The 14538-nt window shown below is 40.0% G+C and overlaps 1 protein-coding gene across 1 annotated transcript in view; it reads left to right on the top strand.

Annotated features, from left to right (window-relative positions):
• Window positions 1-342: 342 nt before the first annotated feature.
• Window positions 343-14538, top strand: part of GALK2 (galactokinase 2) — a 46864-nt gene continuing 32668 nt past the window's right edge. Inside the window, exons 1-5 of the mRNA XM_005483367.4 lie at window positions 343-757; window positions 2853-2941; window positions 4074-4197; window positions 8876-8966; window positions 11836-11982. Coding sequence (XP_005483424.2) covers window positions 705-757; window positions 2853-2941; window positions 4074-4197; window positions 8876-8966; window positions 11836-11982 — 504 coding nt within the window. The 5' untranslated portion in view covers window positions 343-704. The remainder of the gene's footprint in view (window positions 758-2852; window positions 2942-4073; window positions 4198-8875; window positions 8967-11835; window positions 11983-14538) is intronic.

Here is a 14538-nt window from a genome sequence, read left to right as displayed (position 1 = left end):
TTTTGTTTGTTTTTTTCCCCTACAGCTACTGACAAGTCTTTAAAAAGCTGTGTTTGTATTCTGCAACTGTACTAAGGGTGAAATAAATATTTTACCTCAGAAAACCCACAATGAGGTTTATTACTGTGCTTCCTTCAGTCTGAGCACTTAAAGGTGCCAGAATGGGATGAGGAACAGTAATACAGATACCAAAAAGGACAAAGATATACACCAGAACACTGAGTGAGTGAGCCTGCGAACACTTTTGAAATGCTCAGTTCCTTGCAAGTATCCGTAGCCATTAATCCAAGGGTAACAGGAGCCACGAGGCCGCCTGTTGGGAGGGGAGCTGGAGCAACCACACACCGCACAAAACACGGGGACAGAGACACCCATCCCTCCAGGCCATGAGGGATGCGACTGTCCATTATTTTCATCTCACGTGCATTTTGCAGGAGCCCCGGCAGGAATACCGGAAAACACCAAACATTTCTTTCGCACGTCGCAGCAGCGTCCCCGTCCCAGCGGGGCTGTGGCGGCCGCGGGGCCGAGGGCGGAGCGGCTCCAGGCCGGGCGGCCCGTGGGGTGTCCAGGGCCGAGCACCGCCGGCGGGGCGGGACGGGGCCGGGCCGCCGGCGCTGCCGCCCGGAAGGACGCGGCGTTCGCCTGCCCCGTGACCGCGGCCCCGCCGGAGCCGCCTCAGCCGGGCCCGTGGTGCCGCCGCCATGGCGGGGGACAGCCCCAGCGCCGTGCCGGTACAGCTGGTGGAGCAGCCCAGGTGGGTGGGTCGCACCCCGACCCCGCCGCCGCTTATCCCGGCGCGGGTGGGCGGTGCGCGGGCGGCCGCGGGGGGTGGGAGGATGGGTGGGAAAGCCCGTCCTCATGCTCCGGGCTGAGGTGCGAGGAGGTGTGGACTCGTCGCGTCCACACTCCGCAAGTTTTTCCCTGACACGACCAAAGACTGCTCGGGAAGCTCCCGCTGGCCGGGGCGCGCCTGGCTCCGGCCCCTTCTCCCATCCACAGCATCCCTGACGCTGACCCACATCCGCCCTGACGCCCCTCGCAGGGTGGCGCTGGGGCTGCAGGAGGAATCGTTCATTCATTCATTCGTTCATTCATTCATTTAGTCATTCATCATTTCGCCTACATCATTTTCCCCCCAGAGTTTTTGGGGAATGCTAATTATTCTCTCGTCCTTTTTGCTGGAAAAGCCCTGGAGCAGCGCTAGCCTGGCCCGTCCTGGGAATGGCTGCGGCACCTGTCAGAGCCCGCTCCTTGCCCGTGGAGTTGCGCTCGGTTTGTGCAATGAACACGCACACACACACGAACCTTTGTGCCTGCTCGGTGTGTGCAATGAACACGCACACACACGAACCTTTGTGCCTGCTCGGTGTGTGCAATGAACACGCACACACACGAACCTTTCCGCTTGCCTTAGCGCTGCACAAGGGACACTTCTTAAAACGCCGCTTACTTGCATATGATTGCACCATAAATCTCACGGAAACGACGAGTCCAGCATTTCCAGACTTGGAAGTGTGAAGTTGTGAGGAGTACCTTTGCTTTAAGGCTTCTGACAATTTTCTTCTTGATGGAGGTGCTTGAAACGCAGTGTGTGTCTTGCAACATCAAGGCCAAAGCCTGTAAATAGCCTTTCATCACGCCTGCTTGTAAAACCCACATTAAAAAAAGAGATCAGTCAGCACTTAGATAAACATGCCCTCATGACTGCTTTGTTTGTTGTCTCTTGGTACCAACACTACTATAAAAATATCTGTGAAACAAAGCAGCATTCTAAATACTGACACAAAAATGAATAAAGTTAACACCTAGAATTCTGCCAACAGATTCCCCTGTGGACTATAATATTATTAATGTGATCTAGAGAAGGGATTGAACAATGAAATGGCAGAAATTGCTTTTGTTAATTGGATGAGCAATATACCAGTCAATAGTAGGGGAGATTATCAGAAGGGGAAATCACACACCTAATACAGCCTTGTAACACGGCACAAAGGTGCTGAAAGATCTGTTAAAAAATATCACAACAAATCATATTTTGTAGCTTTCCATTTATAAAAACCTTATGAAACATTTGCATACACATAGCTGAACAGTAACACAGCCTTTACAAAGATGTAGAAACAATGTAATTGTGGAATTTTCAAACATCTGTTTCTCATTGCAGTCTTCTTACTTCTACTTTGCATTAACTAGGCTTCCAGTTCTAGATGTAGATTAAATGTAGAAACCTTATCAGGGTTCCTGTTACTAGATTTTTGTCAGTAGACTGAAATTTTGCTTTAAGGTAGTTTCAAAATGAATTACTATCAAGTTTCTTATGCCTCACTAAAATAAATGACTTCATCTGTTCTCAACCCTTGTTTTCCTACTGTTCTGCATGACACACTAAAGTATTCCAACTTAGCAAACATCAGGCAGAAGGTTGGTACCTTTACAGTTGCAGAAAGTAAAGCAATATGACAAAGTTTATTTGCTTTGAACTTTCAGTAGCACAACAGACACCTCTAAAACCTGGAGGAAAACCTGAAGTACTTTTGCTGGAATCCTGTGGAGTAAATACTGTCATAAGTCAAGGGGATAATCTGATGTTTGGAATTTTAGTTCTCTGTGTATGTATTTATACAAAGATGGGGTGTGCCAAATAGGAAAATTGATAAAAATCAAAATCTAAGTAGAGTCTTCAATTTTATGTGAAAAGCAGAAATAACCAGCTTAATGTCACTCCTGAGGTAGCAGAGAAAACTCCACATACTTCAGGAAGCTGAACTGAATTTGCTTCAAGAAGCATTGAAGCTTCCTGCCTTTTATGCAAATATAGTCCTTCTAAATGTTTCTAACATGCCTTTCAGATTGCAGAAACTGAAGGAGATGTTTATATCAAAGTTTGGATCAGCTCCCAAGTTTTATGCTCGTGCACCAGGACGAGTCAACTTAATAGGTAAAAGAGAAAAATTAACCTTATGTTGTTTTACTTCATCTGTCATCATGGAAACCTAGTAGTTTAAAACACAGAATGAAAATGCTGGTCTTAATTTTATTTTTTCAGAGAAGATTCTTGTGATAAATGGAAAATCATATATAATTTAGTAGATTTTACTGTATCTTATTATAAACAATTCTACATGGATATCAGTTTTGGAGAAAAACATTCATAGACAGTAGTGATGGTTTTGAAAACTGGAGTAACTTGCCAGCTTTTTTTTTTTTTTTTTAATCAGTTAAAGTTACCAAATATAACCACAGCAATACACATGATAAAGCATAAAATTATTCTACCATCATCTCTTATTTACTCTTCCATAGAGATGTGTCCACAGAACTTAAAATAGTGGGTGTGATTCACTGGCAGACTGTAGAGTCACAATTATTTTGTGTTTAGAACTTACTTTTATTTCTGTAGCAGCCTTACTTTTTAGATTGTCTGTCCATATTAGGATTGTGGTCTCCCTGGAGCTGAGTTTCTTATTCTTCTATAAAATAATCCTACACATTTGAAGACCTAGTAAAAGGATCCTGAGAAACAGAGCAGTAAAAGTCAATTAGTTTATTATGCAGTTGATGTTAATTTTTATCTCAGTGTTGTGGGAACATCTCATATAGACTAAATGGACAGCATATGGTAACTGGGAATTATTCCCAAGGGAGAGGATGTTTACTACATACATTTTCTATTTGAATGTTACTTTATATGTTGTATGCAACTGTATTAATAATTATTTAAAAATAGTAATTATCTTCTTGGAAAAAGGCCCATAAATGGTACATACAACACAGTTCTCATTCTTGGACAGTAATCTACATGGTGGGGGTTTTTTAGAACTTTTGTAAGCCAGTGTTAAAATACGAACATTTATAAACAGGTGCAATAGATAAAAATCACTAAAGAAACAAGAAGTTTTTGTGAAGTAATAAGAAATGGAAGAAACGTACCCCAAACTTTAGGTAATAGGAGTTGAAACTACAGTAAGAAATTGTCTCATCCGGTAAACAACACTGAAGCCCTGTAGAAATTGTGTTACTGCTATTCTAGAAAGAATTATTACAAAGTATTTTCTTTGTTTCTTTGCTAGGAGAACACATAGACTACTGTGGTTATGCTGTGCTCCCCATGGCTATAGAACAAGATATCCTGATTGCAGTAGAACCTGCACAAACTCAAGTTGTGCAACTGGCAAATACCAATTCTTCGTACTTGTATGTAATTACTTTGTTTATTCATTATTTTTTATGAACCTCTTCATGCACTGCAATACAGTTTACCTTTTCAGAGATCTGACAGACTTCCACTGCAATAGAGTCTGATTGTGTAAACAATTTATATCAGCAGATGGAATCCCACAGACTGACTCCATGCCACGTCTATTAGTTCAGAGCAATAGCTTTGCAGCTGCTGTGTCTCCCACCTGTTTGTTCATATTACTCTGTAAGGCCTCTGATTTTCCAATCCTTCTAAAACTCTGCAATTCTGTCCTCCCTTCTTTTATCTCATCTTTCTTGATATAATCTCCATAACTGGCAGCAGCTCCGTGTCCCCTGGAGAAGGGAGTGAAATGTTTTGTAATCAATTACTGCAAAAGTAAGGTAACACTCCCTTCTCTGGAGAACCTGGGCCTGTGTTTTCCCAGCACAACAGCTTTAGCAACAATCCTGGCTCAAAAAACCTGTATTCCCTCACTTCCACTTCCTCCACAGCTGCTCATAGAATTAGAGGGCAATTTAGGCTGGAAAGGACCTTTGAAGATCCCTTGTAAATAATCTTGTTGGCCTTCTGTCAACTCCCTGCCAATGTCTTTCATGTATTGGGAAACCCCAGGACTGGATGCAATATTCCAGCTATGGTCTCACAAGTGCTGAACATAGGGAAATAATCCTGCCACTCTTCTCAACTTCAGGCACGTTTTCCTGCCTCTTTGTCACAGACTGATATTTGTGTAGTTGCATGGCAGTTCAGATCAGGTCACTCACCCACATGAGCTTTTGTGGGCATTTTGCAAAAATGAGAATCAGCAAAAGCTTAGTTTAAGCCATTTTTATTGAGCCATTGGTTTAATTGGTAAATTAGTTCCTGAAAGCACAGTGTGTGGCAGCACAGGGACAGGAACACACTGTCAAAAGTGGGAAATATTTGAGCACATATTCCTGCTTGAAACTCAGTTTGTTATGAACACATTCTGAACTGCTGCCTGTGACTAAGACAGTTCAAAGGAATTTCTACTTCCATGCTAAGTATAAATACTCAGAGATTTTTCACTTTGTGGAATATGTTTTCACATTATAGCTGGGCTGAATTAAGAGTTTGCCACTGGCAAAAAGCAATGGCTTGGCTTCTTTTACCTCTAGTCTCCCTGTACCTGCTTCTAAGATCAACTCAGCCTCTGCCTTTTAGCAGGTATAGAATACTTGTTTGATCTTAAGGTAAAGTGCACTATTCCCCATTTTTTGCTTGGATAATTTTCTGTCATTTTAGTGAATTGCCATGCACTCAGCACTGAAGCTGACTTGGGGTAAAGAGTGGGAACAAGCAGTGGTGAACAGGGAAGGGAAATGGAAGGTGTGCCTGGGACCTTTCCCTGTCTTCAACTGCAGCCTCCCACCAGGGCTTAAGTTGTGTTGCAAAAGCTTCTGCAAGAGACAATGGCTTCAGAATTACAATAGTTTTGACTAGGACAAGTTGTTATAGTGAACACAAAATAAAGCAGTAATGAAAAGGTAAACATTTTCACTTGGTGTTCAAGCTTTGCTGCCTTATATTGCAATTGAAATGGCCTTCTCAGGACAGTTCCACAAAATGTAGAATTACAGCCTTTGAATTAAATTGCAGACACTGTCATTGTATTTTTACATCTGTCCTGGTTTCAGTTTAAAATCATATGCTTTAAACCATAAACCAAGAAAAGATCTCATAACACAGCATTAAGCATCTTGGTTTTGTTGAGACACTGTTGCTTAAAAACAAAGCTAAAACATGTCCATAATTTCATAACAAAGAAATATTTTTCAACACTTTGAATGTTACACCACACAACAAAACTGATGACAGTATGTCTTTTTTTTCCCAGCCTGTTCCACTGGTGGATTTATGCCTGTGGTGAATGGGTATCTATAGGCCTTTGGTGACCAGGGACTAACCAGAATCCTCTGTAGAATTAAAATTTCCTATTTCATTCTTATTTTGTGAACGGGTAAAATGTGGAACAGTTCTGTAACACTCTTCCACCCTGATAGTTCATGTTAACTTTTAGTAGAAATAGAACAGAGAACAGGTTGCTAGAAAAACACCTGCTTGTTTTTTATCATAAATTATCTCAACTGATCTCATGCCTTTTATGTTACTGGGACTAAAAAGGTATTCAAAACTTACATTCTTTTGAAGTTCCTGATACCTTCCCTTCACAAAAACATCTTTGTAATTGAGAAGTATGTGTAGAGAGAATATCTGACATTATACTTCTCAAAGTGCCTTCAGAAGTACCAGAGGATGGTAATTACCAATCAGTTTCCATCTCACAACAAAACCTGTAAGTTTTATTTGTTTGTTTTTAAATCAGGGTATTTGTACAGAAGACTCAAACAGATAAACTACCAGACTGACAAGACAATAAGGTTCTGTAAGAAAGAGCCAAATTGATCTCCCAAAAATAAGGATTATTTTCTTTTCAAGCAGTAAAAACCACCTCAGACACACTACTTAAAAATCCTATCTCTTCTAATTATACAGAAAAATTGAAGTTTTTATGTCTGCTTATGGAGAACTGGCTTTTTTCCCCCAAGCATTCTTTAAAACAGAAAGGCTGGAAGAGACAATATCAGAGTATTTTTATCTCATGGGTATGTTTTTCCCAATATTTTATTTTATTTTGTTATAAAGTTATGATCTTAAATGGCCTAATTTTCAGTAGGAGGTTCAAAGGCAAGCCTAAACATTTACTGATTTAAGACAAAGCTTGGATATTTAGGAATTGTTTTTTATAAAAACTGAATATCGTAACAAAAAATAGACTTAAGGATTCTGGGAATTTTGACAGTCCAACATTCTGTGTTTGTGTAAATTATGTTCATATAAAACCTGCCAAAATCAAAGCCATATTTTTCTTCCATTTTCTATGTGAGAAGATTGCAAAAAATAGCAAAATGCATTTTGAGAAGTCATTATTTTATTTTATCTTGAGAACCAGAAAATATATAATTATAATATGTGTCTTCTTGTTCATTGAAATTTTACTCTGTCTGAGAGGGTAAAATGAATTATGAAGGTAAAATATTTTAGAATTCTTTGAGGCAAAGAAGACTTAAGATTCCTTTTCTCTTAATCACTTTCATCCATTGCTTTCTACCAGCCTTGTTTTTTCCAACAATAATTTAGGATTATTGTAGGAAGCAAGCATAAACAAACACAGAATTTTAAAATCTTCATTACTTATGACAAGTATTCTATTTTACAAATACCTCGTGGGGGGTTTATTTTATTCAAAAACCATAAGCAAGTTTTATTCTCTTGGAGATCCTTCTAAATACACATGAATCTCAAATTGGAAGAATTTACAGCCATTCTCAAACTTCCTTAGTACTCTAATCTCAGTACTCCCTTTCATATCTTTTGTGTTCCTCAGCAAAACCTGGTAACTTTTTACTCTAGCTTTGTGCAATCTTTGCTGCTGCACTGCTGATAAAATCCTGTTTGTGGCACTAAGATAGCAGCTTACACATCAAACTGCACACCAAACTGATGCTCTGTAATTAAGGTTGAACTTGAATGTCTAAAGATGCTTTAGATTTGTATAACTTTTTCTCCATGGGTAACAGAATAATCAACTGATAAAAACATCTTTTCACAGGTATCCATTACAAGTATTAATTAGTGTTGTCCTTTTGGACAAAAATAAACCCAGGAAATCAATAATCTATGTACTTTACTAGGACCAGTGTTAAAAAGAAAAAATTCCATGCTTTTAGGGGTTACAGACTATCCCCTAAAGTATTATTTCTTGAAACTGGTTTTATTCCTGTTAAATATTTCCAGGAATTCAGCTGCCTCTGTTCATGTTTTCTAGCAGACCTTGCCTTGTAGAGCACATGTTAGTCTGGAACTTTTGAATATTTTTAATTTGATTTCTTGCTGTTCTCAGTGCCTTTGCTGTTTCTGCGTTGGGCACCTTCTGTCACAACATCAAGCAGATGAAATTCCTGGATGTTCAAGGGTACAGACTGCCAAAACACTTGCACCTCCCTGAGACCTCTGTGTGTCACCCATGCCCATTTTGACAGCACCTGGCTGTTCTTTAAGAACATTCAAGCTCAGTATTTTTATTACTTTGAAAGAAAGGTGGAGTAGGAATTATCTGGGAGGAAACAGATAAAATATTTAAACTAAAAATTTTTGTCTTGTAACATACATTATATAAATTTGGAGCATTAGGCTTGTTTTAGTGAAGTGCCATTCAGAGCAAAGGTAATGAAGATGAAATCCTGAGCAGGAATTACCAGAGAGCCTGAGGTTTATCTGTCTCTAGTCATGGTTTGACAGATATGATTATTTGAATTTCCACTTCTAAGAAATCATGATAGCATACACGTACATGATAGAAGGCATCCTGCCTTAATTAAGGATGTCAAAGGCAGCTTAATTTCTGGATTTATTTAATATATTCTTTATACTTGCTCAAGAATTCTTATGTTTTCATCTAAAATAACCATATAGAAATGATTAATAAAGAATATATGTAAAAAGATCAAACAAGAAACCAAGCCTGAAAACATTGCACTGAAAACCATCAAGCCAGTTTTTTCCATCAGCAGGTGGCAGTAACAAGCCATGTTTTTTCAAACTAAATTTAATACAAATTAAAGCCTTAAGGTTTTTCTGTTTTTGCAGGGATTTCAGTACTAGTGTTAATAACATTCAGATTAACAAAACCAAACCTCAGTGGCATAACTACTTCCTGTGTGGACTGAAGGGTATTCAGGTAAGCCAAATCCATTTAATTTATGAAATTACTGTAGAAGTAAAATACAACAAGAATACCTATTTACCCTTGAAATGTTTTCCTGCATTCTACAGCTTTTTTTAACATAAAGTTAAGTATTTTAATGTTAAAACTTGAAGAGGAGATATGACTTGGTTTGCTTTAAAATATTGGCAGAGCACTATTTTCATCTCTATAAAACAAATTACAATAGCAAATAATTGCTTTGGAAAGTTGTGATCAAACATTATCAGGATGACATTTCTGGATTTTGAAGTCAAATGGAATGCTTTCCAATGGATTCTTTAATTAAAATCTGCTTTGAAAAAGGTTTAGAGGTTTGTTTTTCAGAACATGAAGATCATATCTTAACCCTTTTCTTTCCATGGAAGCATTTAAAAACAATGAACTTCCATTAAAGCGGAAAACCTGTAATTTGTGCACAACAGCTGAGTGAAACTGACTCATGCAATAGGCAAAAGAAAATGCAAAAGCCAAGTAAACAGCATACAGAAGAAATAATTCATTAAGAACCATTACTCATCATGGTTTTCAGGGTTTGGAATTTGAATGGGATTTTCAGAATGTCCTGAGTTAAAAGTGCGGCTGTGCAGAAGGGGGCACACTTACAGAAAAGCAGGAGCACAAGCTCCCAGATGTTCTCCTGTCTGCCCACTCCAGCTCTGTCTCCCTGGGCAGCTCCCTCTGGGCAGCAGCCTGGCCCCAAGGCCCAGGTGGCAGCAGGTGCTGCTCCTCACTGCTGCCCTGGGAGCAGCCTGGACTCCCCATCGAGGCTCCTGCAAATCTCACCTGCTCTTTGCAGGTGAGGCACAGGATTCACAGAATTCATGGCCCTTTGAGGGGAAAAAAAAGGTCTTCTCTGCTTGATGTCAATCTAATGATATTTCTGGAAGGGCAGATGGACTAAACAGTGATGGCAGGTCAGGAACAGGTTGCCACAGCCAGCCCAAATTATGGGTAAGTTTGGTTTTTAAAGCACATGAAGTTTTCCTTAGGATAGGCTGTCCAGGTCACCCCACAGGATGTTCCAATAGACAAGGACTGCAGATTATTGAAAAGCCTACCTCACACCTGCCACTGAAGTCTTCAAAATACAATATTCAGAACAATCAGTGCCACAAATCACTTTATTACAATTCACAGGTCCCAAACCGCCCCCTGCTCCTATGCATAGACCCAAATAAATTACTCATGCAGTAACATGAGTATTTTCAATTTTGCATTGCTCAGTATGACAGGCATTTAAACTGCACTGAATGTAGAGATATAGATTAGGTTTCTTTACAATATATCCTTTCTTATATTAAGGCTTGCATGACCAATTGACTTTATTTATTTTGCAGTCTGCTACTGAGATCTGTTTCCTAAGGACAAGCTTTCATACTTGAAGGTTAATTTGCAAAGCAGGTTTGCAGACTCTGGTACTGGCAGAAAATAAGCATAAATGTTACAGACTTAAGAAAGTCTGAAATACAAGTACTCAGAGGGTCCAGCGGGATAATCTGTTTATATTAAGTTGAGCATGCTATCCTTTTGGGACAGAACTGTTGCAGAACTTGGCAAAATCCATTTTCATTTTTGAAACTGAAGTACGTTTTCTATTTAAACATCGCGTGATAAGTCTGCAAGCCTGATTCACATTCAAGACGATCCAGAAACTGTGGATCAGTTTCTGGTTACTCAAGCATTTTCTGTTTATGAACAAGCCTGTCTAGTGTTCTTCATGAAGGGGCATGGGCAGCAATAGTATGCTAGATATGAATTTCCTTTATTTGTAAAACAGGAAATTCAAAATATAATTTGAAGTGATGGTAGAAGACTTTAAAGGAGGCTCTTTGTGTTTGCTGATCTCTACCATTGGTATTTATGGTTGAAGTTGTTTCAGGAGAAGTAGCAGAAATCTTTTCAAGATGGACATTTCTTCATAGAAATACTGTTATTTTTTCTGATTGTTGGCACTGTAACAGTTTATTGATGTGTAAATTGCATCAGAAGTTAGCTATTCGTATACCCCCATATCCAATGATTTCTTAATAAGTACTGCATGTTTGTTTCAAACTAATAGCAGAGAGAAATGTATATAAAAGTGATTATAAATAAAAAGAAAAAGCAACTAAAGAGTATTTAAAAGAGTACGTACATGAGGATTTATGACTTCTGGATTAAATGTATTATCTGTATTATCAGTCATGAATATTTTAAACTTCATTCAAAAAATAGCATGCCAGAGAACATCCCCACTGGTAGGTGTGTCTTTGTGACCCTAAAGCACAGAGTTCTTTAAGTGCCATTGTGGTTTTCCCAGTGTCAGTCCTGTGGGTGCTTCAGGACACAAGTATCTGCTTTGAAAACCCTGCATGGCTACTGCTTCCCCCTCAGTGTCATGTGGCTGCCTAATAGCACGTGCCAGCCTTGGAAGTGAAGCACAAAGTGGGCCTTGAGCTCTTTGTGGTGCCTAAATGAAGAGCTGTGGAGAAAAGGACAAAAGTAGGGTATAAAAGGAGTGGTAACTTTGCATTGTCACCACAGCAGCTCAAAGCAGAGCCAGTTCCTGCAAAACCCACCCACGAAGCTTGGTGAATTCTTGGGCATGCAGCCCATCCTGAGTTCTGCTTGGGGTAGTTATATGTTTGTGTACAGCCATTGCAGACATACCTTTGGCTGAAGCCCCACCATTGCCTTTGTTCTTAAGGAACAGAATGAAAATTTTGCTTTATTTTGTAGATACCAGAAGCAGGTCCTTGCTTCCAGCAATTCAGCAGAAGGATTCTCTTTCTAAGTATCAGATAATTGCAAGCCTGAGCCTGTCTGTACTTGAAACTGAGATTGTTTATTTTTTCATTGTTAGGAACATTTTGGTCTCAATAACCCAACTGGAATGAATTGTCTGCTCGATGGAACCATCCCTCCAAGTTCTGGTCTCTCTAGCTCCAGTGCTTTGGTGTGCTGTGCAGGACTCGTGACACTCAGAGCTAATGGAAAAACCCTCTCTAAGGTAATTTACTGTAAAACACGAGAGTGTCAGCAGTAAAATTCTACTTAAAATTAAATATTGTTAATGCCTGTAAACATTAAAAACACGATACAATTGTTTTTGTAAAGAGTTGTTGGATATAAACTTAAGATATTGCACAATCGAGCAAACATCTTTGGCCAAATTTTGGCAGGATTTGAATTTGGCAAGAAAACAGGCTTACATTAAAGCTGAAAAAAGGAGCATTATTGTAAGCCTGTATCTTGGCCAACCATCAGGTCCATGCCTGGACCAGATGTGCTATCTGCAGGCCAGGGCTGAGGATATATGTGCTGAAGCATGTGGACCACACCCCCGAGGCTTTACTCTCTCCCTGAATGACTTTTCATGGCTTTAACAACAGAGCATCTGTTGGAGGCCTGTGGAACAATTTCTTGATAAATTATGTAATCAGCACAAAGTAGAGGTAAAATTCTTCCATCTGACTGTCCTTATTCTCTTCACAGTTTTTTTGGAACACATATTTACAATCCAAAATGTATTCCTCACTTTTAAACAAACATTAGTCTAAAAACAAACCCCAAGTATGTGACCTGTTAGCAGTACAACTGTTAGCACTGTTTGGCTTGCGTAATACAGATTTCTGGAGGAGTCATGGTCCTTGAAGGTGCCATATGGGAATGAAGTTCTCTCCATTAAAAATGTCTGGTTAAGTGAAACTAGGATCTTAAATTAGAACATTGTCAGGAAGAGAAAAGAACAGATCTAAATGTGACTGTTGCACATATTTGTGCCTATTGTCTAAGACAGACATTCCCAAATTGTGGTACTAAGCCAACTGAAAGTGGCACATGATGATGGCAGCTGTTAACTCTGCTTGTAACAAGCACTTCTCTGAGCCATGAGGTGAACAGATCCACACAGAAGGTTTTTGCTGATCTGTTGAGACTCTCTCTGAGGCTGCAGTTGCAGGAATGCTCTCAGCAGTGAGTGCACAATCCCACATTGCCCAGCTCCCAGGGCTGCCTTCAGGAGCATCAGGCAGGGCTCAGGCAGAAGAGAGCAGGGTTGGAGAGGTGGGGAAGCTTTTTAGGTAGGAGGATGTGGCTCCAGTCACTGTCACCCTGACTGTGTTGGTGTCCAATCAAAGGTCAGTAAGGGATTGGACACTGTAAGAGAGGCTCTGGTTTGGGAGCTCAGAACAGTGGTAGATGAAAACACAGAATTGGGGATCCTTCTTGGATGAGTGAGACTGTAATTAAAGGGTTGGAGGTGACTGAATATGTACCTGGCCTGACAAGAAGCTTCTGGCTTTGCATAGATGGTCCTACCACAGGTCAGCACTGTCTCTCATGGTGGTCAACTCAAGAGTGAAGCTTGGGAACAACTGAGCAAAATCGCTGGAGTGCACATGTTCAGAAATTGGGTATCTGCACAAGCATAAAACTGGCAGAGGTCAGAAAGCCCACATTTTACTAGCGAGTAAAAATCTGTATCTGGAAAACCAGAAGCCAGGTTTTCATTATTCCAATTCTGCACAGTGTTCTTCAGAGAACAAATGATAGATACAGTGTGTATCTTGAGCTGAACCTGCACATGGCTTGGGAGTGCCAGCCAGCATTATGCCAGATTTGTTGTAAAGAAAGGTGCAAAACTCCTTCTGTCATTTCCATAGAAAATTATGGAAGAACAGAAGGAAGACAGAGACTCCACTGAGTGTCTTCTCTTCTCCTCATGTGTCCTGTTCAATCCTCTTCTTGCTAGTTGAAAAATGTGCTGAACGTTAAGCTTGTGTCTGAAATACAGTTGGACAAACACAAGAGACACAATTGCACATTTTTGTCAGGAAACCCTGCTGCCTGCAGCCAGATATTTTGCACTTACGATGAAAAATGAGCAATTAATGTACAGATGAGACTTCTGAATAGCCTCCATAGGAGCAGTTAAGAACATATCCAAGGTTTTGAATGCTTGCAGAAACCAAGGCACCTGGTTGTCATGCTTAGGAAAGAGGGTGGCAGCTCTGAAGACTGACTGCTTTTGTTCAGGCTTTAAGTCGCCCCAAATCTTACAGGATAGTAAAAACTCATTCATTGTTTTTTGCTAATTTATGATTTACCCTTAGAGACTTCTTATATGTAGCTAAATCCAGAGTCTCTGTTGCACTGGATTTATGCTTAGCCTAGCAGAACTGCCTGGTAAAAGGCAGGGCTAGTCAGAGGATAAATTAGAGCAATTTAGGCATGTGAGTCCTCAGAAGAATAAAACGTGCTCTGGCCACTTCTTGCCAGCTCCTAATGCATCCTGTGCTGGTGTCAGATGGGATCTGTGCAGGATCCAGTCCTGCTGGCTCTGTGTCAGCAGGGAGCTCCCCCATGGCAGGGAAATTTTAGCTGAGCACAAGTAGGGGCCTTCCAGATCCTTTCTATTAGAAAGCTAACCAGGACCGTGTATTTTTGAGGCTCTGGATATTTATGTGTTTGTTTATTTTAAATAAGAAATATCACTTTACCCCTCCCATCCATCTTTTTATTCCCAAACGCTTTATAGTTGTGAAATTTGTAAATTGTGGTATTT

The sequence above is a fragment of the Zonotrichia albicollis genome, chromosome 11 (assembly GCF_047830755.1).
Source record: "Zonotrichia albicollis isolate bZonAlb1 chromosome 11, bZonAlb1.hap1, whole genome shotgun sequence".
In the NCBI taxonomy this organism is placed as follows: Eukaryota; Metazoa; Chordata; class Aves; order Passeriformes; family Passerellidae; genus Zonotrichia; species Zonotrichia albicollis.
The sequence above is the reverse complement of the archived record's forward strand: the minus strand, read 5'-3'. Positions and strand labels throughout refer to the sequence as shown.